Genomic DNA, 23755 nt, shown 5'->3' with positions numbered 1-23755 from the left:
AAACGTTTTTTAAACGTTTTGAATTTGTCAGTTGAAATTAATTTCGGTTATTTATTTCAGAAATATATGTTATTAATTGTGTGAATTTTCTTATGTTTTTGTGTGCTATTTGTAATTTTATGTTATTTGTATTTGTTTGTCATTTGTGCCAATTCCATCACATAAACCCAAAAACCTCTTATAAACCGCTACTTTCTCGGCTTAGTATTAGTTTACACACTTAGTATAATGCGTACATAATTCTGCTAATCACAAATCCCTACTAAGCCCCAGTTTGTTGAATACCACGCAGGTCAGTGCGGGACGGGGCGGGTTTTGCGGGGTTTGTCTGCGTGAGCGCGGATTGGTGGAGCGCGCAGAGGAAGCTTGTGCTTGACAACCAGCGAGCGCCAGGGACAACAAGAGCCTCTCGCCCCGAAACACGGAGGAAAAAAAAAAACACCAGACAGTGCGTGTCGACACACCCTCGGTGGACCCACAGAGGATTTCTGCACTTCGCTTATATGTAGAGATTATCAGGTGAGATTAAAATCGCTCTTCGCGACGGTTATCGTTGTTGTTTTAAGGATAGGCGAGGCCGGAGAAGCTGCTGCTGCTGCGCCGCCTGGATGACACCCTCTCCCCCCGCAGCTTCAGAATATGTCTGTGGAGGATATGGGTGGATGTCCGTTCGTACTGGTGCCTGATGGGATGTAAAATGGCTTATTTAGGACAATATCAGTGTGTAAGCGGTCAGATAGATGCATTGCAATGAACACATGCAGGTTCAGCGACGGGAAAGCATGAGAAAGCAAATCTGCGTTTCCCATAGTGCATGTTTAGGGGTGGCGTGGCTTAGTGGTTCAAAGAATGAGCTCGTAATGCTAAAATATAGAAGGTTTAAATACTAAAAAGAGCCAGTTATAAGCTACCACCATTGTGCTTGTTGTGGAAATGCATGAATGACCAGAAATGTAATGTATATTTTCACATTTTGGTGTAGATTAAACATATCGTTGTGTATTAACATTCTCAAAGGAATAATTTTATTGTGTTTATACTTAATATTAATAAATAGTTTTTTCATCTACATGGTACTAATTCCATTAGCTGTCAGAAATAATGTGTATTTTTAAAGCAAAAGTCTAAGTGGTATTTTCATTAGAATGATTTTAAATGATTTTAAAAAGCTTAAAGTTAGATGTTATGTAGAGAGCACTATTGAGGAACAGACTGTTTTTGTTTTGCTAGAATGTCAGGTCACCTCCCATGCTTCTGTTTACATTTGCATTTTCTGGTATGTTGACTTTTCTTTGTCCTAACATTGGTTTGGTATTTTAATTAGGAGGTTGTTACTTCTTCACTTGAAGTCTTTAACGGCTAAAGTGTTTTATAGTTACATGTCAGGTCTTTATAAACTGAAGTAATAATTAGTAATGCTTTACAAAAAGCTCCCATTGGCAGTACACTTGTTACAGTGTCTGTTAACTTTAGGTACTAAAAAAATACAACTGTTCATGATACGACTTTTGATTTTAATAATGTATTAGTCAATTTTGAAATGTTAAGCAATGCAGTTAGCTAATTTTAAACCAGGACTGCTGTCAGTGTGGGCATTTGGAAGCATTGTCATAATCGTGGTGATAAGAGGGTCTCTAAAGTTGTATATTTTATAGCCTAGCCTAGTCCTTAGATCTGGGGAAGAAAAATGCAATTCATGTATTTAAAATTCAGCCTAAGAAATGGCCAGATGACCACTGGTTGATTGAGAATGTGTATTTTATAGCTGTTTATAAAACCATTTGTTAAGTGATGCATTCATTCTCTCATTCTTTCTGTGAAAGCTTGCCATCATGACGGCTGAGGAGATCATAAATGTAAAGGAAGTGGAGATCATCAAGGTGATGCTGGATTTTCTGAACTCCCGCAAGCTGCACATTAGCATGCTGGCCCTGGAGAAGGAGAGCGGGGTCATCAATGGCCTTTACTCAGACGACATGCTCTTTCTCAGGTTTGATCCATAAACACCTTGTACTCAGGGTTTATTCAAATCAAAAAGATCATTGACTTGACTTTACAGAATAAAAATTTTCTGATAATTTACTCAACCTCTGTGTCATTCAATGTTCATGTCTTTCTTTCGTCAGTCAAAACGAAATTAAGGTTTTTGAGGAAAACATTCCAGGATTTTCTCTGTAGAGTGGACTTCAATAGGGATCAGTTGGTTGAAGGTCTGAATTTTAGTTTCATTGCAGCTTTAAAGGGCTCTACATGATCCCAGCCGAGGAATAAGGGTCTTATCTAGATAAACAATTAATCAATCTCATTTTCTCCTCCAGCTTCAAAATCGTCTAACATCATTGTTTTACCTTTTTTTTTTTTTTTTTTTATGAAAAATGCATATACATTTGTACATCCTTGGCCGGGATCGTGTAGAGCCCTTCGAAGCTGCGTTGAAACTGCAATTTGGACCTTCAACCCATTGAAAGCTCACTATATGGTGAAAACTCATGGAATGTTTTATTTTCGACTAAATAAAGAAATACATGAACATCTTGGATGACATGGGGGTGACTAAATTATCAGGACATTTTTATTCTGGAAGTTAACTAATCCTTTGACAGTGTTATGCAGGTTTGAAGAACTTTATTTAAATGAAATGCATGCACTTTTTTCACTTTTGCTTGTGTGTGACTGTACCAATGTTGTCTGCCCACCCCTATAAAGTATATAATGGTTGAGTTTGCCTATTTACAGCAGTTTTACTTTGCATTGAAGAGATAAAATTGAGCTGATTTGTTTCACTGTTACTATTAAACTCAAGTGAGAGTGTAGACAATTTTAATATCTGTTTTAAATCAGCAGACAGCCCATTGCTCACTTGTGTTTGTCTGAGCGTTGCTCATTACTCATTAAATCAGTGCGTGAGAGTTTGGGTCCCTTTTCAGTAACTGGGCCCCTTATAAACAAAGGTGCCTTTCACAACACAACTCTAGAACACAGTCAGGAATAGACTGATAAGGCAATTTCAGAGTTTTATCGCCATGTTAAACTGAACTTTTTAGTTTTGATTACTGTCTCTGATGTACTATGTTAATACTAGTCAGATAATGAAATGTTGATTGTGACCTCATGTTTTCATGAATAATGTTTCTTTAAATATAGTCTAAACTTGTCTAAATTGTTAGTTGTGGAAAGTGGTTGATTATTGTACTATTACAGGATTCGACAATAAGGAGTGCCCGATCAGGCCACTTTTGCATCCTCATGAAATTTTATCATTTGCAGGTTTTTTTAAGCCTTGTTAATTTAAAATCACAGAGAGACAAGTAGCCTACAAAAGTATGTCAAAATACCTGTCTTGACGAGTAACTTTGTAGCTTTAGCAATGATTAATCTATATATAATTTATACAGCGGAGTATATTTCAGCTGATCTCTGTTCTGGATTTGCATACAAACTGCATGCAATCATTTTTCAAAATGTCATGTGTGTGGAAATATTACAAAGTCTTTCCGAGATGTTGAAGATAAACGCAAGGAGGAAAAAATACCGTAACTTAAGCAGAGCAAGATCATGGTTCACAATGTGCGAAATATTGGAAGTATTATCCTACATATTAAAACGGGGGTTTATATGAATGTATCTCTAAGGGGAACTGACTGTTTTGCCTCTGTATAATGCATTTAAAGTAGCGTTTATAAGCTTTATTTACAGCAGTAACCGAGGAAACGCTGTACCAAAGTTATTCCATAAGCGCCACCTACTGGCAGAGATTGAATGTGCATTCTATCAGTCCGTCTGCCGTTTTTCTCTAAAGCATCTTTTAATTTGGCTCAGTAATTTTTGACTGGGCCAGTAAAAAAATTCCTTAGCATTGAGAACTGTATTATAATTGTCTAGCCACACTTGTTCTAAGTTTAGACTCTCTTTCTCTCCCACTCTCTCCCTTCCATTTCTCCCTCCTGCAGGCAGCTCATTCTGGATGGACAGTGGGATGAAGTGTTACAGTTTATACAGCCTCTTGAGGGTCTGGATAAATTTGACAGGAAAAGGTAAGAGATCGGCTCACAATCTAATAGGAGATTACTTGTATTTAAATGTGAAGAAAAGAAATGTAGTCTTCTACACTTTAGAATTATGAATAATGATAAACACTACATTTATTAAAGGGATAGTTCACCCAAAAATGAAAATGTGATGTTTATCTGCTTACCCCCAGGGCATCCAAGATGTAGGTGACTTTGTTTCCTCAGCAGAACACAAACGAAGATTAACGAAAACTGGTGCAGTCTGTCAGCCAAATAATGTGAGTGGATGGGCACCAGAACTTTAAAAGTAAACAAAAACATGCACAGACAAATCCAAATTACACCCTGCGGCTCGTGACTATACATTGATGTCCTAAGACAAGAAACGATCGTTTTTTGCGAGAAACTGAACAGTATTTATATCATTTTTTACCTTTGACACACAGCCACGTCCATCTGTCCTGAGCACGAGCTTGTCATCCAGATCGTTACACATGAACGCGCTCTGGCGTAGGATACGCAAACGCCGGAAGGGGAAATCGGTGAAAAGTCCCAGATGAGTTTGCGCAAGCAAACGTAATCTTTTAGCTTTAAATCGAATTGAACAATCAGGATAAGTGCAAGTAATTACCATTCTGAAAAGCCGCTATACCCACAATCACTGTGCACTGTGTAAACAATGAGTGTTGTATTCATGCAACAGAACGCTTACGGCGTTTGCATATACTACACCAGAGTGCGTTCACATGTAACGAGCCTGATGCTAAACTCGTGCTCAGGACAGATGGAAGTGGCTGTGTATCAAAGGTAAAAGATGATATAAATACTGTTCAGTTTCTCACAAAAACTGTTCGTTTCGTGTTTTAGGACATCAAGGTATCGTCACGAGTCGCAGGGTGTAATTTGGATTTGTCTGTGCATGTTTTTGTTTACTTTTAAAGGTCTGGTGCCCATCCACTCACATTATTTGGCTGACAGACTGCACCGGTTTTCGTTAAAAATCTTCATTTGTGTTCTGCTGAGGAAACAAAGTCACCTGCATCTTGGAAGACCTTAGGGTAAGCAGATAAACATCAAATTTTCATTTTTGGGTGAACTATCCCTTTAAGTGTTCACTAATTATAACAATATAAAACAGTTACCACAATTAAAGGGTTAGTTCACCTTAAAATTAGAAATAGCCCATTATTTACTCACCCTTAAGGCATCCTAGGCATATACAACGTTCTTCTTTCAGACAAATCTAATCGGAGTTATATTAAAATTTGTCCTGGGGGGTGTTCCATAAACCAAGTTTACCAAATAAGTCAGGCTTATTTCAGGTAGTCTGACTTATTGTCACTTGATTTGGCTCAAAATAAGTCAGACTAACTGAAATAAGCCTGACTTATTTGGTAAACTTGGTTTATGGAACACCCCTCTGGTTCTTTTAAGCTTTGCATCCATCCATAATAAAAAGTGTCTCACACAGCTGCGGGAGGTAAATAAAGGCCTCTTGTAGCGAATCAATGCATTTTTGAAATAAAAATATCCATATTTAAAATGTCATACATGCAAGCCGTTTTGGGCGGATAAGAAAAAGTGACGAACGCAGAAGTCAAAATGAGGATTTGTAAAGAAAAATGTCGGAGGATTTCGATATAAGAGGAGACTGTTTTTTTCTTTGCTAAAGTAAGGAAACTTTGCTTCCATTGCTCCTGTAAACAAACACTGGTTTTCGCAAGACTAGCATACTCTTAGCAGTGCATGCGGTATGCATTTGTCTTACATCAGCCTTCTGGAACGGCTTAAGTGATTAAGTTTTATATAGGATTTTTTTTTTTTTAGCAAATGCATCGATTTGCTACAATAGACCTTTATTCACTCCTTTGGAGCTGTGTGGAGCACTTTTTATTATGGATGGATGCACTTTATTGGACTTCTATGGGACTTTTGAACAGAAACACCTGCCCACTTCCATTATAAAGCTCGAAAGTCCCAGGAAAATTTTTTATATAACTCTGATTGGATTTGTCTGAAAGAAGAAAGTCATATACACCTAGAATACCTTAAGGGGCATTCAAAGGCTAATTTAAATTTTTGGGTGAACTATTCCTTTAAGAGCTAATTATTTATATGAATAGTTCAATAAAATCAGACACTGTTGGTTTAACTTCACGTATATTGCTGCATTTTACCATGTCCTCTTAGGTTCCGCTACATTGTTTCAAAACAGAAGTTTCTGGAAGCTTTGTGCGTGAACAACGCCATGTCTGCTGAGGATGAGCCACAACATGTGAGTAACATCAGTGTCATAATGAAATACTACATAGAAATGGTGCCATGTTGTCAGATGAGTTGTCACAGGTGATGTTTTATTCATTTTGTTTAATTGGACATACTGTTAAAAAGTGACTTTTACATTGTTTCTTAATCACTAGATCAGTATTTTAGGATAATTTCTAAAGGATCATGTGACACTGAAGAATAGAGTAATGGCTGCTAGTAATAGTCATAATTTTTGAAATTGAGATTTGAATCTAAAAGCTGAATAAAGCTTTTCATAGATGTGTGGTTTGTTAGGATAGGACAATATTTGGTCGAGATACAACTATTTAAATATCTGGAATCTTAAGGGTGCAAAAAAATCTAAATACTGAGCAAATTGCCTTTAAAGTTGTATAAATGAAGTTTTTAGCAATGGATTTTACAAATCAAAAATTAAGTTTTGATATTTACAAAATATTGATATTTTGATATTTATAAAATATAAGACTTTATTTGAAATTTACGGTTGGCAATTTACAAAATATCTTCATGGAACATTGCTTAATATCGTAATGATTTTTGGTATAAAAGAAAAATCTATAATTTTGACCCTTACAATGTATTTTTGGCTATTGCTACAAATATTGCTGTGCTACTTAAGACTGGTTTTGTGGTCCATGGTCACATATCGTTTCTGTTAAGCTAATTTACTGCTATGTTTATCTTGAAAGAGTATCATGTCCAAAAAACCATGGTAACACCATGTGAGAAACTGATTAGAGCGTGTTTGCAAATGGCTCTAGCTTCTCTCTCATTCTGTCTCTCTATGTTCAGTTGGAGCTGACCATGCAGGAGGCTGTGAAGTGTCTCCATGCTCTGGAAGAGTTTTGCCCATCTAAAGAGGACTACAGCAAGCTCTGCCTTCTCCTGACGCTGCCCCGCCTCACCAACCATGCCGAGTTCAAGGACTGGAACCCGAGTACAGCACGTGTTCAGTGTTTTGAGGAGGCCTGTGGCATGGTGGCCGAGTTTATTCCCGCTGACCGAAAGCTGAGCGAGGCGGGGTTCCGCGCCAGCTCCAACCGTCTATTCCAGCTTCTCATTAAAGGCCTTCTATATGAATGCTGCGTCGAGTTCTGTCAGAGCAAAGCCACTGGAGAGGAGATCACAGAGAGTGAGATTCTTCTGGGAATAGATATGCTATGTGGAAACGGATGCGATGATCTCGACCTGAGCTTGCTTTCTTGGCTGCAGAACCTGTCGCCCAGTGTCTTTTCCTGTGCATTTGAGCAGAAGATGCTTAATATCCATGTCGATCGGCTTGTTAAACCTGCCAAAGCTGCTTACGCAGACCTCCTCACTCCACTCATCAGCAAGCTCTCCCCATACCCTGCTTCCCCTCTTCGACGCCCACAATCTGCGGACACCTATATGTCACGCTCTCTGAACCCAGCGCTGGACGGCCTGTCCTATGGTCTCTCTGGCCAAGAGAAGAGAGCAGCGGGAACAGATGGAGGGAAAACTTCACCCATGTCGCACTCGTTCGCTAATATTCAACATCTGAACCGCAGTGTGATGATGGAGAATTCAGGATGTCACAGCATCTTCGAGGAGTCACCGGAAAGGTAAATAATACACCCGAACATCTGCATTAAGGTAATTGCTTTAAAAATGTGTCAATCACGTTTACACGTTGAACTTTTGTCCATTTTCGCATCCATAGAAAGCATTTTGATTGGAAACGATGACACAGAAGAAAAAAAAAATCATATGAAAATTTCAGACTGCCTTTTAAAACAAACTCTAGAATACTAAAACCTGTACATATTTAATATGATCTGTGGCACCATTTTACATATTGCAGTGCAAATTAGCTATTTTTTAGAGAATTAGCTGTGGCTATTAAAACCAGAGTGTCTTTGAAAAAAAAAAAAAGAGTCATTATTTGATTAATATTTTAGTAATTTATTTAAGTGTGCACTACTTGTCAAAAGTTGTGATAATTAATATTTTTTATTAATATTAATTATTCAGAACTTAATAGTATGTGTTTTAATATGTTTTAAAATAAGTTTAATAAATTTTAAAGCTTTATTTATTTCTGTTTATTTTTATTTATTCCATTATTTTAGTCTTCAGTCGTATGATTTTTAAAAAAATTGTTCTATATGTTGATTTTCTGCTTAATTATTACTGGTGCTGAAATAATAATAATGGTTATTATCATGATCAGTGTTAAAAACGTAGTTTTTAGCAATGCATGCATATTACTAATCAAAAATCAAGTTTTTATATATTTATGGTAGAAAATTTACAAAATATCTTAATGGAACATGATCTTTACTTAATATGCTAATGATTTTTGGCATAAAAGAAAAGTCGATAATTTTGACCCATACAATGTATTTTTGGCTATTGCCACAAATATACCCTTGCTACTTAAGACTGGTTTTGTGGTCCAGGGTCACATATTAGAATGATTTCTGAAGGATCATGTGACACTGATGACTAGAGAAATGGTTGATGAAAATTTAGCTTTGCCATCTAGGAATAAATCACTTTTTAAAATATATTACAGTACAAAACAGTTATAAAAAAATTATAAAAATATTTTACAATATGGCTGTTTTTCCCGCATTTGTGATAAAACAATGAGTCTACAACTGAGAATAGGGCTTATTTCAAAAACATTTTAATTATTCCTGACTTTTGAAGGTAGTGCATATGTATTGTTAATTGTTACATTGTGTCACTGTTTAAATCAACCTTAAAAATATGCCTTGTGCATTGCGTATTCAAGGCAATTCAGTTCTGAGAAATTTTTGTGGGTGTGGCAGAACAGAATGACTTGAAAGCATAATCTTGTCAGAACAAAGTCATTACAAGGGTTAGGTGTGTATCTGGAATAATGTGGACTCTCTGGTCTTGCAGCTCCAGAACTGAAACTCCATCTGATAAAATGTTGAGCTCACCTGGTCCTCAAAACTCTCGCCCGGTCTCTGCCCCGGGGCAGGATGCCCCAGACCCTGGTTCTGCAGAGAAGAATGAGGTACTTTGCCAGTCAATGAATTCATTGATATTTACTGAACATTACATAAAGCACTCAATGTTTCTGTTAATTATGTTTATTGAACAGTATTAAAATAAACACTAGTAAACAACACCCTAATAAACTGTTCACGTTTTCCTGTGCTCTCTCCTCCCTCAGAAATGGCATGTAGCCCTGAGCAGGGTCATAAATAACTGGGAACTCAGCTTCTGCTTCCACTTTATCACTGCATAGTTGCATAGGGCTTAGATTGGCTGTCGCCAAGCTACAGTTGCTAGGCATGTGTTTGTGAGGGAATGTCACTAGAAATTTTCTAGAATGTTGATCGATAAATTCACATTCTTTTTGTGTGAAGAGTTGTGGTGTGTTGACCTTTACGGATTTCTCTTGTTTGAAGGGTTCTAGAATGTTGACTGTTAAAGGGTGTTGTGAATAGAGTTCTAGATTGATCAATATTTGTGGCTGTTCTGGAATGCTGACATTTATTTTGTTGTAAGAAGTAAAATAAAAAAGTTAATTGAAATGTTGAGCTATAGACTAGCTTTATTTTAGTGCTATTAGATACTATTTTAGTTTGTATTTTAGTTTCATATAAATATTTTGTTTTTATTTCAGTTTTAGTTAAAGTTTTGTTAGGCATTTTGGTCAGTTTTGTTTTGTAATATGGCTATATAGTTTAGTACAAGACACGTTAACCTTAATGTAAATGAGATCTAATTTTTTATTTTATTTTATTTTATTACTAAGAGTTCTGGTATTCTATTTAATAGGGATATAATGGTATTATCAATATCTTGGTACCGTGGAATCTGTTTAGATGCCATCGTAGTCATATGAGGATATGAGACGATAGGTCTTCCGGGCAAAAAGTGTAGTTTTTAAAATATATTTAAACTTCTTATTCAAACATTAAAAGTTGTGTTTGGCTTAATCTAAATGCTTTGGATATTTTTAAAGAAATATGTGGTTGGTTGCCAGTGGTCAGTAGTCTGGATGTGTCGAGATCTCAGATTACAGAAAGATGATTGCAGAGACTCTGAGCTCTGTGACAACATCACACAGTTTCCTGTCTGGGTTTTTAATCTGTGGTAGTAATCGCTGTAGAGCTGTGATGTATTAAATCTGTTCATCAGACCAGAAAGTGACTCCCCTTTAGCGTCTGTATACTCATAAGCTTTTAGGGTGAAATGAAAGTCTGTGTCTACCAAATAATTTTTAGCCAGTTGAAAATGCCATTGTTCTGAAAATGACCAGCTGTGGGCACTTGAGAACTCGTTCTCATTTACATTCTCACCACATCCTTGTCTCCTCTGTTTCTGTATAGTTGCGGGACTCCACAGATCAGTTTCAGGAATTTTACCGGCAACGTTTGCGTGTGCAGCAACATCTGGAACAGAAGCAGCAGCAGCGGGAACTCTACCAGCAGATGCTGCGAGAGGGCGGAGTCCAGCAACACGAGGCCCCGCCCACCGCCAAGCACAACCTCACAGAAACCTTTCTTACCAGGTCAGCCAAGCTCCACGTCACCACTAACATCATATCCAAAGGTCAGCATTTGTTCTAGAGCTAGATCAAACCAGCTGACACAAAGACACAAGGTGAAATCGGATGCTTCTGAAAGCAAAAGGGAAGGATGCTGAGAAAAAGGCAAGGCAGGTTGAATATCAAATGAAAGGCTAATGAGATGTAGATGAGAATGACCTCAGGGTTTTACAGATGGTGCAGCCAGCAGCCAGGGAACTCAAAGTGGGTGGAAAACTCCCTAAGGAAACCAAATACATATATGCACACATGCTCTTAGACTGGTTTTACGTTTGCCTACTTTCGACTGCCATTTACATAGTGTTTTATTTATTATCAGGCAGGGCTTTAAATAGTTTTTATGGTTCCCAAGACAGATTTTCTATTAGGCTATACCTACCTAAAAAATAATATTCAAAATTAATTTTTATCATCAAACATATAAAATATACGGGGAAATTAAGTTTATAGAAAATACAAGGAGTAGTCTACTTTTTTTTTTTTTTTTTTTTAAGTTTGAAATTTCTCAATGCTCGTGTAAAACAACAACCTTTTTTCCTTTTCTGAAACCGCTCTTTTCAGAGCAAGCAATTCTGGTGTCTCTTTAAATGATCATTTCTGTGTCAATAAATAATGGAAAGAGATGTGAGATTTATCAAGATTAAGTTATTATTTTTTAATAAACCACTCCCTCTTTACAATCAAACTCCAAATGTGTCAGTAATCATCTCTCTGAGAATCTGCACATTTGTTTTTCACTTACAAGCAAGTTAGTTTATTTAGTGGTGCAAACACTGAAATCTGAGAATCACTGAACTCATTTCAGGATCCGCTTCTGTTGTTCGGTTTTGATACTTCCCTAGTTCTTCTGTTGCTGTGGTTATGGCGCACTTGTACAACAGAATCATAACAAAGGGAGGTTTTGGAACCACGCCGTGCCGTTCCACTGGTGATGTCATCATTAAAGGCCACAGCCATAAATAATGGAGCGTGTCAGAGGGGAAGGGAGGGCAGAAGAAACATTCATTGTTCTGTCAACTGAGGCCTTGCTGGTAGTGTGTTGTTACAGAAACGTGGGATATATATATTATATATTAGGACAGGTTTAGGGGTTTACTATGATGCCACAGAAATTAAATCTAAAATAGATTAAAAACTAATAAAAATGTGTGTGGCTGTGTGTTCTGGCCTTATGCCACCTGCTTCAGGGGATTTTCTGGGGGAAACCCCCCTTGACCACTGGGAAATGACCAATTGTGGTAATGATGGGTGGTGTTTGGCAGAGATTAAGATGAATATGAAATAAAGGGCTAATGAGATGAATCTCAGGCTTCTACAGATGGTGCCATAAGCCTGTATGCTACTTATAGTGGGTGAAGAAATCCCCAAAGAAAACACAAATACATTTTATAAGCTATATGCACTTTGATGTGTGAGTAATTTAAAAAAGTCTTTCATCAGTCCTGGGGCACAGGACTTTCCATCAAAAAAGCCCATACTTTGATAGTTTTTTTTTTTTTTTTTTCTCTCGGATATACAGTTGTAGTCAGAAGTTTACTTACACCTTGCAGAATTTGCAAAGTGTTAAATAAGAGGGATCATACAAAATGATTTTTCATACAAGTTGTTTTTTATTTAGTACTGACCTGAATAAGATATTTCACATAAAAGACGTTTACATATAGTCCACACGAGAAAATAATAGTTGAATTTATAAAAATGACCCTGTTCAAAAGTTTACATACACTTAATTCTTAAAGGAGAAGTTCACTTCCTGAACACAAATGGATAGATAATTTACTCACCCCCTTGTCATCCAAGATGTTCATGCCCTTCTTTCTTCAGTCATAAAGAAATTGTTTTTTGAAGAAAACATTTGAGGATTTCTCTTCAAATATTGGACTTCTATGGTGCCCACGAGTTTGAACTTAAAAATGCTGTTTAAATGCAGCTTCATAGTGTCATGGTTCAGGCAAAGGGAAGAGGCGAGGACTCACTGATGCAGAGTATGGGCTTTATTGGAAAATAAAATAAACAAAACCAGCAACAAAAACTACCCAGAGGGGGAAAACTAGCAGAAAAAAAGGACAAGGCAGAAAACATGATGGGTGGGGTCAAGACAATAGACATGAGAGCACATGGCACAAGAAACCAATCTAGACAAAACCATGTGCTCACACAAAACAAAAACACAAGAACATGGACAGCAATACAAAATCACAAGCCATGTACTTGAACAAAACAAGACACGAACACACAGCTAATGAGAAAACTCATAAGCAGCGTGTTCACACAAAACAATGACATGAAAGCACACAGCCAGAGAATAACAAGCTGCGTGCTACAAGGTAACACATAACATAAGAACACGCAGCCAAAAACATGAGCTGCGTGCAACAACATAAGACAACAAGAAAAGAACAAACCACGTGACAGAAGAGCTTACGGCCCGAGAAAACTCGAGACCGCACACTCCCACAACAGGACAGAACATGGAATACCGAAACTCAACAAGACATGAGTGCCGGGATCCGAACACCACACTCCAACAAGAAACAAGGCACACAGACAACATGAAAACGAGACATGGCGGGAGTGTCAGGGCTCTGTCACAAAACCACAAGAAAACTAAACCGAAGTGACAGAACCCTGACACATAGGACTCTAAATGATCCCAGCTGAGGAAGAGGGGTCTTTTCTAGTGAAACGATTGTTTTTTACTTTAGAAAAAAATCCATTTATATACTTTTTAACCTCAAATGCTTGTCTTGTCTAGCTCTGCATGTACTCTGTGTATTCTGGTTCAAGACAGTTGTCAAAAAACTCCATCTCATTTTCTCCTTCAACTTCAAAATCGTCCTAATGATTAGAATAAAAATTAGTCTTAAAAGATAGCTCAAAGTTAGTCCCCTGTTTTGTTTTGTTTTTTTGTTTTTTTTGGTCACTCTGACAGGAAGAGACCGTATGAGTGACATATAAAATTACCTTTGTACATATTTGCATACAGTGTACATGTTTCTTCATAGTATACTTGTTACCACGTGTTTCAGATTAAACACTTGAATAAAACACAGCACACTTACAAAGTGCAAATATATTGCAATACAGTTTCATGGCTGGTAAGAAATATTTATGGCTGGCAAAGTTTTTAAGTTCACTTAAAGGAGAAGTTCACTTTCAGAATGAAATGTATTGTCATAATTTACTCAACCCTGTGTCATCCTAGATCGTAAGTAAAAAATAAATTAAGGTTTTTCAGGAAAATGTTCTAGGATTTTTCTCCATATAGTGGACTTCAGTGGTGGGCAAAGGGTTGAAGGTCCAAATTGCGGTTTCAATGCAGCATCAAAGGGCTCTACACGATCCCAGCCGAAGAATAAGGGTCTTATCCAGCGAAATGATCAGTCATTTTCATATATTTTTACAAAGCAAACGTGCAAAGAAAGACAAACAGCCTTTACAAAACAAGATAAAACAACGATGTTGGAGCGATTTACCCTACCTGTTTGACCCGCAGTACACAGATGAAGAACTAACCATGAATGTTTTTTTAAACATGATTATGCAATGCGTGAAGCATCGCAGAGCTAGTGCAAAATGAGCATTTGTGGTTAAAAAGCTATCTTAGACTAAGGCTCAATCCCAATTCTACCCCTTACCCCTACACTTAGCCCTACCCCTCCGTTTGGCGCGTTCACGTGAAGGGGTAGGGGTGTCTCATTTCTCTTTTGGTTGGAGGGGTAGGGGTAAGGGGAAGGGCCAGATAGCCCTCCAAACGAAGATTTTTCAGGACCTCACTTCAAACGAAGGGCTAAGAGAAATTTCCAACATGGCTGCTCACTCGAGCAAGCAGACTCGTAAATATAAGTAATTTTTGTCTTTAATAAGGATTTTGATGACAATGTTTCATTATATGTATATTACCTTCAATCTTGTGTTTGTGTTTATGGTGTTGTTTTGTAAATAAACGTTCGCTAAAGTTTGCTAGCAGATAGCACTGATTGCACGATATTACAAAATATATTTTTATGTCATATACACTTGACTGCATGTTAGAAACATGAAAGACCAGTGGCACGGCAATTTGCAACGGTGGTGTAGTGGATGGTGTACGCAGGTATACGGTGTATACACACTTCCACTTTTTAAATCCCCTCTGATGCGCATTATTCAGTAGTGTCCTGCATTCGCCAAAATCATGGCAGTCCACCACATCCAGTCATGTGAATAAATGTAAATATTCGCTAAAAACACCCGATAAAGGCAGTGATGATGCAGACAGGACCGTGGAGCCGGCTTGCTTTGAAATGTATTTGATGATTGCGCCTAATGCACCTGCGCCCGCTAAGTATACCGCACCAGTAATCTAAATCAGTACATAATAATAAAAACGAAAACGAACGCGTTCAAAGAGAAAGTTGAAAACGAAATTCACAAATGAAGCATATATACTTCTCCAGGCACCACTACACTGATTAGCAATTTGCCGCGCATGTGATAATGCGTTGTTTGTTTTGCTTACGGCCACATGTGAATGAACGGTACGTACACCGTACATTTGTACTTTTTGAAACATGACAACATTTTGACATCTTGGAATGAGTGATAAACATCTGCGCATGTCCTCTGACGTAACATTAGGAACTAGCGACAACCTATGATGACGTATAACAGTGTTGTAGTGGTGTCCCATTTCTTAGGGGAAATATTTTAGCCCTTCCCCTTTACACTTTGTTTCAAGGGACAAGGGGAAGGGGCGAGGGGTAGGCGAAGGGGTATAAAATAGAATTGGGATTGAGCCTAAATAAGCTTCATGTTTTTATGTCTGTGTCTGCAGGTCTATTCAGAGACTGGAGGAGCTAAATGTGGGAATGGATGATTTGGGAGAAGAGGTGCAGGCTCTCTCTCAGCAGTGTAATGGAGGCAGTAACAAGGACGATGTAGTGGGAGACACTTCAGCCATGCCACAGACACAGGAAGGGTGTGGAGGAGCCAGCGATGTGGTCACCAGCACTCCTCAGAGGTCGGCAGGTCAAGCAGCCTTCCCTCCACCCAGCCAGTCTCCTGTACTGCCTCAGAGGTGAGAGTCACACTCAATGTGTTTTTCTTCATTAAAAGAGTTTGAAAATTTCTATATCAGTGCATCCATAATGTAAGATTGTTTTGGGAGGAAATATGATCTGTTTGTCATCATTAAGTTGCTTGTAATGTTTTTATTACTGTTTGGGGGATTTTAAAAGAGTTTGTTATCTCCTGCAGTGCCCAGGGAGACAAAACTGGACTGGATGACAACACTTTGACTCGCTCTAAAGGACCAGAGGTACAGCGCCCCCTACAGCTCAACATAATAAGTCCAATAAAGCGTACTGTATCATATTTGATATGCACATTTTTAAGGCCTCTAAATGATCAACAGTATCAATATGGTGAAAAACCTGTTGCATACAATGTACTACATGTTGTCTGATTGATAGTTTATACTTTTTAGTAAGTTAAAAGTCTTTTAGTATCATTATAAAATTCCCGCTTCAGGTTGTGTTACAAATTGTGGTCTTTTTGCTTTTTATAAGAATATATAAGTGTTAGTCATATTGTATAACTCTCACTGGACTGAAACAACTTAGTCTTCCTCGATTATCCAAACAACATTTTTAGAGTCTTGCAAAAAACATCAAATATGATCCAACAGGCTTTTGAGGAGCGTTTATTTGTTCATCTCTCAGTTGTTGGATTGCATTATATGTTTTGTCCCACAATAAAAACTAGAGAGCTTTGATAGGAAACTAAGCATTAAAATATAATCTTTATGTAAGATATAGAGTAACAACTGCTATTCATATGTTTTTTATGTATGTAGTCTGCTTTACACTTTCTGCCTTATTATGCAGATCATTTTATTTATTTAGTCAGAATTTCAGCTTTTCGGTCATATAAATAACAGAAACTGCACCAAATGGAATATTTTTGCTCAGATTGGGCCTCTGAATATTTTTTTCTTTGCTCCTTGAGTTTGTTTTATACTAATTATACATTCTTGATTATACATAATTGTACATTGATGAATCAAATATGACTCTCAACCTAAATGTTCATAAGACTTTAATTGCATATGTAAGGCTATACAGTGTTATCATTCACTGAATAAAAAGACTTATCTCTCTCTCTAAAGGATTTAGTGTTGGTTAATTACAGTTCTTAAAACTTCTCAAGATCAAACCCAGATTAGGGATTGTTCTGGATTATTTGGGATTGATATATGGGCTAATCTTCAAATTAACCCGTCTCACATACATAATGTATTTATTTGTGTGTGTTTAAGAAGGATAAGTCTAAAGCCAAGTTTGTGATGGTCAACACCCTGGAGGATGCGCAGGCAGTCCGGGCCGTGGCCTTCCACCCCACAGGGACTTTATACGCTGTCGGCTCCAACTCTAAGATGCTGCGAGTGTGTGCCTATCCTGACACCCTGGACACAAGGTCAGTGGCCCGCATGCTGCATCAAAACCTGCTTAGATATCAGACAAGGTATAGATGATGGGATACAAGCAAGTGCCAAAATCTTGATTACACACACTAGAAAATGATAAACACTATGAAGTGTTTGAAATCTCTGCTATTAGAAAACATTCCTGTTCTTAGTTGTGAACCATTTAGCAAAAGAAGATATTTAAAAAAAAGTTTGAAACCAAAACTAGTAGTTACCAACATTCTTCAAAATATTTTTTTTTTAATAAGTCAGTCATACAGGTTTGGAACAACATGAGGGCAAGTAAATGATGACAGAATGTTCATTTTTGGGTGAACTACTTCTTTAATTCATAGAGAATCAGAATCTTTAAGTTGAATGTTGATATACAGTTTTGTTGTTTCTCTCAGTGGTTCAAGCACAAGTAAACCTCCTGTAATTCGCTTCAAGAGGAACAAGCATCACAAAGGCTCCATATATTGTGTAGCCTGGAGCCCCTGTGGACAGTTACTGGCCACTGGCTCCAACGATAAATATGTCAAAGTGCTGCCCTTCAACCCTGAAACCTGCAATGCTACAGGTAAGAGAAAGAAAGATTGCAAACATTTATGAAATATTTATGTATCTTTAAGCAAGACACTATAGGCACTTTCATGCACTGGCCAATTTTTTTAAACATTCCAAATGCATGCCATATTTACACAAATAAACATTTCTGAAAACTTGTAATACAAAATACACTACTAATCAAGTTTTTTCATGTTTTTTTTTTTTTAAGAAGTCTCTTCTGCTCACCAATCTCACCAAATTTATTTGATCCAAAGTCCAGCAAAAACAGTACATTTTTTAATATTTTGCTATTTAAAATAACAGTTTTCTATTTAAATATTTTAAAATATTTAGATTTTCAGCATCATTACTCCAGTCTTCAGTGCCACATGATCCTTCATAAATCATTCTAATATGCTGATTGGGTGTTCAAGAAACTTTTTTATCATCAATATTTAAAGCAGAGTACGTTTTGTTTCAAGATTATTTAATGATTAGAAAGATCCAAAGATCAGCATTTATCTGAAATAAAAAGCTTTTGTAACATTCTACACTGTACCATTCAAAAGCTTGAAGTCAGTATTTACAGAAAATAACACTTTTATTTAGCACAGATGCTTTAAATTGATCAAAAGTGGTGATAAAGAAATGTTTAATGTTACAAAAGTTGTACAAATGCTGTTCTGTTCTCTAAATGTTGAGCATCACAATATTAGAATGATTTCTGAAGGTTTGTGACTGGAGTAATGATGCAAAAAATTCAGCTTTGAAATCACAGGAGTACATTACATTTTAAAATATATTCAAATAGAAAAGTTATTTTAAATAGTAAAAATCTGTAAAAACTTACTGTTTATGTCATACTTTGGATCAACTAAATGCAGGCTTGGTGAGCAGAAGAGACTTCTTTTTTAAAAACATTAAAAGTCGTATACTTTTGACTGGTGGTGTATGTTTAAAATTTTTAATGTAATTGATCAACTGGGGAAGTATGGTTATATCTATTAGTGACACGTTGACTTTTACTTTACATATTTAAATCCACACACATACTCAATGACTCTCTCTGCTTCAGGTCCTGATCTGGAGTTCAGTATGCATGATGGCACTATCAGAGATCTGGCATTTATGGAGGGTCCTGAGAGCGGAGGGGCCATTTTAATCAGTGCAGGAGCTGGAGACTGTAACATCTACACAACTGACTGCCAAAGAGGACAGGGCCTGCATGCGCTGAGCGGACACACAGGTACACAGCCCTACTAAAATATGTGTGACCCCGGACCACAAAACCAGTCATAAGGGTCAAGTGTTTTAAATAAAGCTGGATGAATAAGCTTTGCATTGATGTATGGTTTGTTAGAATAGGACAATATTTGGCCGAGATACAATTATTTAAAGATCTGAAATCTAAGGGTTCAAAAAAAAAAAAAAAATATTGAGAAAATCAGCATTAAATGTATTCTTAGTAATGGATATAACAAATTTTGAAATATTTACGGTAGGAAATTTACAAAATATCTTCATAGAACATTATCTTCACGTAATACCCTAATGATTTTTGGCATAAAAGAAAAAACAATATTTTTGACCCATACAATGCATTTTTGGCTATTTGTACAAATATACCTGTACTACTTAAGCCTGGCTTTGTGGTCTAGGTCATATATGACTTGATATTATATACACACAGATTCTCATAAATATGTTTGTTCCTAATGTATTCTGGTGTGTTTTCTCTCCTCAGGTCATATTCTTTCTCTGTACACGTGGGGGGGCTGGATGATAGCATCTGGCTCTCAAGATAAGACGGTGCGTTTCTGGGACCTGCGTGTTCCCAGCTGTGTGAGAGTGGTAGGGACGGCCTTCCATGGCGCAGGTGAGCTTCACTTCTTTCATTTAAATTTTTCAGTTTCTGGTGTTTTTTTGGTGTTAGCTGGTTTTACATGGTTCTATACTGGTTGTTAATGCTTGTTGGCTGGTTCAAACTGGTGCTAGTAAGGCAGAAATGGTCATGGTAGAGCATTTTGGTCAAGCTGTTCAGAAATGGTAACAGCTATCACATTAAAAAAAAAAAAACAGCTTGACCACCTGGAGCTGGTTTGACCTGGTTTTTCCAGCAAGGAAACTTTATATCTAACCTGATTCTCTGGGAACATTATGTGGCCGCCATCTTACTTTTACTGGAATATTTTCAAATTTTTCAGCTAGTATGTGGTATTATATTATGTCTTTACTTTTTTATGCCCAGTGCAGAAACATTGTAAAAAATGTTACAGTCTGGGTAGGCAGATTTGGTCAGTGCTGCTGTTGAATTGTAAAAGTAAGTTTGTTCATGTGGTTTCTGTTGTGTGTGTGTGTGTGTGTGTGTGTGTGTATATTCAACAGGCAGCCCTGTGGCGTCAGTAGCAGTGGACCCGAGTGGGCGTTTGCTGGCAACAGGGCAGGAGGACAGCTCCTGTATGCTGTATGACATTAGAGGCGGGCGCATGGTTCAGACGTACCAACCGCACTCCAGCGATGTCCGATCGGTTCGCTTCTCTCCCGGAGCTCATTACCTGCTTACAGGATCCTACGACACCAAGGTCATCGTCACTGACCTGCAAGGTGAGATCTTAGATGACCCTCATGTTAGCCCGAGTGTTCATTTTAAAGGGATAGTTCACACAAAAATTTTCTGTCATTTCTGTCAAAAATTCTGTCATTAATTACTCAATTAATGACGTCCAAACCCGTAAAACATTTGTTCAGCTTTGTAACACAAATTAAGATATTTTTGTTAGAATCCAAGAGCTTTCTGACCCTGCTTAGACTCAAATGCAGCTGAAGGAACTATTGAAGGAACTACTTTTTTAGGGGGGCAGCCGGTGCCTAATGGTGAGGGAGTTGGGCTTGTAACCCAAAGGTTGCCGGTTTGATTCCCACACCAGCAGGAATTGAAGGTGGGGATTGTGAATGAACAGCGCTCTTTCCACCTTCAATACCATGAATGATTAAGTGCCCTTGAGCCCCCAGTTGCTCCCCGGGCGCTGGAGCAATGACTGCTCTGGTGTGTGTGTGTGTTTGTGTTCACTTCTCACTACTGTGTGTGTGCACTTGGATGGGTTAAATGCAGAGGACCAATTTCGAGTATGGATGACCGTACTTGACAATTGATACTTTCACTTTCACTTTAATCAAATGTTTCATTGTAGATTTTTTTTGTGTATTTTTCATTTTTAGTAGTTTTTTTTTTTTAATTAATGTTAAATATATTAATTTTAAATATAGTTTTTTGTTGTTTTTTTCACTTTTATTTTATTTTATTTAAAAAGTTTTTGCTAACTGGAATAACCTTGCATGACATTCAACATCTATTTATTTATTTTTTACTTATTTTACATTTAATTTAATTTTGCTACATTTTTACGCCACCAGTGAAACCAGAACTACTATAGTTTTCATTTATTTTGAATCAGTTTTTATTTTTTATAATTTATTTTCATTCAAATTTAAATTCAAGTTTTCCAGCTCTTTTGCAGTTTTTTTAAACAAATGTTAAATATATTAATAAAAAAATCTATTCTTTTTTATTTTACTTTTATTTATTTATTTTTATGTTTTAAGTGAAATAACCTTGCATGAAACTCAACATCTATTTATTTTAGTCTTTTTTATTTTACATTTTATTTTGCAGTATCTTTTTAATATCATCAAGATACTATTATAGTTATTTATTTTGAGTCCGTTTTTGTTTTTGTTTTCTTTCAAATGTTAATTTTTGTTGTTTTTAAGTTTATAGCTTTTATTGATTTTTACATGGATTTTAGTTGATTTTAGTATATTTTAGTTGACTTTAGTTAAACTAAATGAAAATAAGAAAAGTTGTGGTTTCTTGTTTAATTTTTTTTTACATTTTAATTTATTTTACTACATTTTACACCTCCATATTACAATGTAGAAATTAATTTTAATTATTAAAAATGTTTGCATGATTGCATGGATGTGATAGAGAGCTCATAATGGAGAAAATAAAAATAAAAGTATTTAATATTTAGACATTATTTAGTTCTATTTATATATTTTGCATACATATTTAATGTGTGCAAAAAAGGCAGCACAAAAACATTTGATCAGGGTTCTCATAATCAAGAGAATTGTGGGGGAAAAAAGCACTCTACAATATTTAACCAGCTAGAGATTGTTCTTTGTATATTTAATCTCTATCAAATAATCTTTTTAAATCTGTATGATATCCTGTCATTTCAAATGACTGGAAAAGTCATGGAAATTCATTGGTCAAAAGGTATGGGAACCTGTTTTATAGGTTGTCGAAGTGTCAACTGTGTCAGTTGTGGATGTTGCAGTGTAAATATATATTTCAATATCGTTACCATTTGAAGAATGTTTAAAGGAATTAAGTGAGTTCTGGATGATTGTATGTGTGCACAGGTGACCTGACGAAGCAGCTGCCGTTGACTGTAGCTGGAGAGCATGCTGATAAAGTGATTCAATGCAGGTGGCACACACACCAGCTCTCCTTCCTGTCTTCGTCTGCTGACCGCACGGTCACACTCTGGACACAGGCCACGTAAAGCCAGCTCTGGCCACTAGAGGGAAACATCACATGTATATACAGTATGTGTGTGTGGCACTGTGCTTCTGTTTTGAGTCTGATTGTTACGAGTGTGTATTTATTTTGTGTTCCTGGATGTTGAGGTGGCTGAGATCAGTGCAAACCCTTTTTATGTACATATTATCTGATTGACTGCCAGTGTGTGAGCCGTATTGGGATGCGATGCTTTGCTGTAGTGTGCTTGCTTATGTTGTGCTTACCATTCAATAACCTTTATCACTGTCCCTCCACACAGACACAGACTCAGTGGTGTCATATGATCTATACTGTGGCCTTCCTCTCTGTGTGTCCGCCTGTTTGTATCTAGCCTCTGGAAATAGATGCAGTCTTCATTATCAAGTCATTTCTCAAGTATCACTGCAAGCCGTATGAATGCAACGTGTTTGAGTGAGATGTACATGCAGTCCAATGCTTGGCTGAAATACGGACATTATTATGACCTGCTGCAAACACTGTATCGAAATTCAGCTGCTCGTGCAAATATGGAAAGCAACATTAATGTAAACTGCCTTTGTAAAAGTCTGTCATTGGAAGTGGTTAATGTTTGAATAACACTGTTTTAGCTTGAAACGGTTTGCAGCCCTTGTTGTGAGTGCCTCTGAGTTGATGGCATGATTCAAAGTATTGCATTTTTAAATGTAGATTTATGAAGGGAATCCGTGTCCTATTTAAACATCAGTCTAAAAGTAATGCTAAAAACATCAAATGAAATGTTTTGGCCATTGTCTCACAGGTTTGTTAAAACGGGTGAAATGGTTTGATACTATGATCTTGCACTTGTGTTTTTAACATCCATCTACTGTTTTGTTTCTCTAGCACTTTGTTTTGGCCATGTTGTATATTTTCTAATGATGTAGATTTTATTATTTAATCTTACATTTTTGTTGTTATTAATGTTATTTTAAGACAAAGCCAAACTAACATGTTGATGCATTTGTGCTAATAAGCTGCTCTCATTTGAAATCCTGTAGTGAAATATTGTGTCGTCCCTGTAATCCTTTCTTAAATCATATTTGGACATCAGTGACGACAGTAAAGACTCGTGGGACAAGTCTGCTCCTGTTGTGTCTGAATAAACAACCCTATTCTCTACTACGCCTCCATTCATTTGCATTAAGCACTTGCATTTGCATTTGCTTATTTCTTGCTGATTTACCTTAATAGTGAAAAATTCACAGGTGTCTTAATTTTGAACCGATGTTTCATTTTTCAAACGGCTGCTGTCAAAAGTTGATCTAAAATACAGTTGAAGTCAAACGTTTACTAAGTAAAATGTTAACTATTTTACAAAAATAACGGAT

General features: G+C 36.8%; 1 protein-coding gene across 2 annotated transcripts; it reads left to right on the top strand.

The window, feature by feature from the left end:
* The first annotated feature begins 386 nt into the window (after positions 1–386).
* Positions 387–23546, top strand: wdr47a (WD repeat domain 47a). Of its 2 annotated transcripts, none has more exons than XM_073848711.1 (15): positions 387–519; positions 1824–1990; positions 3951–4034; positions 6201–6285; positions 7092–7882; positions 9189–9306; positions 10631–10812; positions 15665–15907; positions 16087–16147; positions 17150–17304; positions 17704–17873; positions 18918–19088; positions 19587–19718; positions 20228–20446; positions 22271–23546. In XM_073848711.1, exons 2-15 carry the CDS (start codon positions 1833–1835, stop codon positions 22411–22413), a joined length of 2712 nt encoding a protein of 903 aa, XP_073704812.1. In that variant the 5' UTR covers positions 387–519; positions 1824–1832; the 3' UTR covers positions 22414–23546. The 2 variants fall into 2 exon arrangements, with proteins under 2 accessions (XP_073704812.1, XP_073704811.1); XM_073848710.1 differs by having other exon boundaries at positions 17147–17304.
* Positions 23547–23755: the final 209 nt, after the last annotated feature.

The sequence above is a fragment of the Garra rufa genome, chromosome 10 (assembly GCF_049309525.1).
Source record: "Garra rufa chromosome 10, GarRuf1.0, whole genome shotgun sequence".
Taxonomy (NCBI): Eukaryota; Metazoa; Chordata; class Actinopteri; order Cypriniformes; family Cyprinidae; genus Garra; species Garra rufa.
The sequence above is the reverse complement of the archived record's forward strand: the minus strand, read 5'-3'. Positions and strand labels throughout refer to the sequence as shown.

Bases quoted from the DNA above. Each gene is read 5' to 3' on its own strand.
- wdr47a (XM_073848710.1), top strand. From the start codon at position 1,833: ATGACGGCTGAGGAGATCATAAATGTAAAGGAAGTGGAGATCATCAAG. The intron at 7,883-9,188 runs GTAAATAATACA...CTGGTCTTGCAG, and splicing joins TTCGAGGAGTCACCGGAAAG to CTCCAGAACTGAAACTCCAT. The intron at 9,307-10,630 runs GTACTTTGCCAG...GTTTCTGTATAG, and splicing joins GTTCTGCAGAGAAGAATGAG to TTGCGGGACTCCACAGATCA.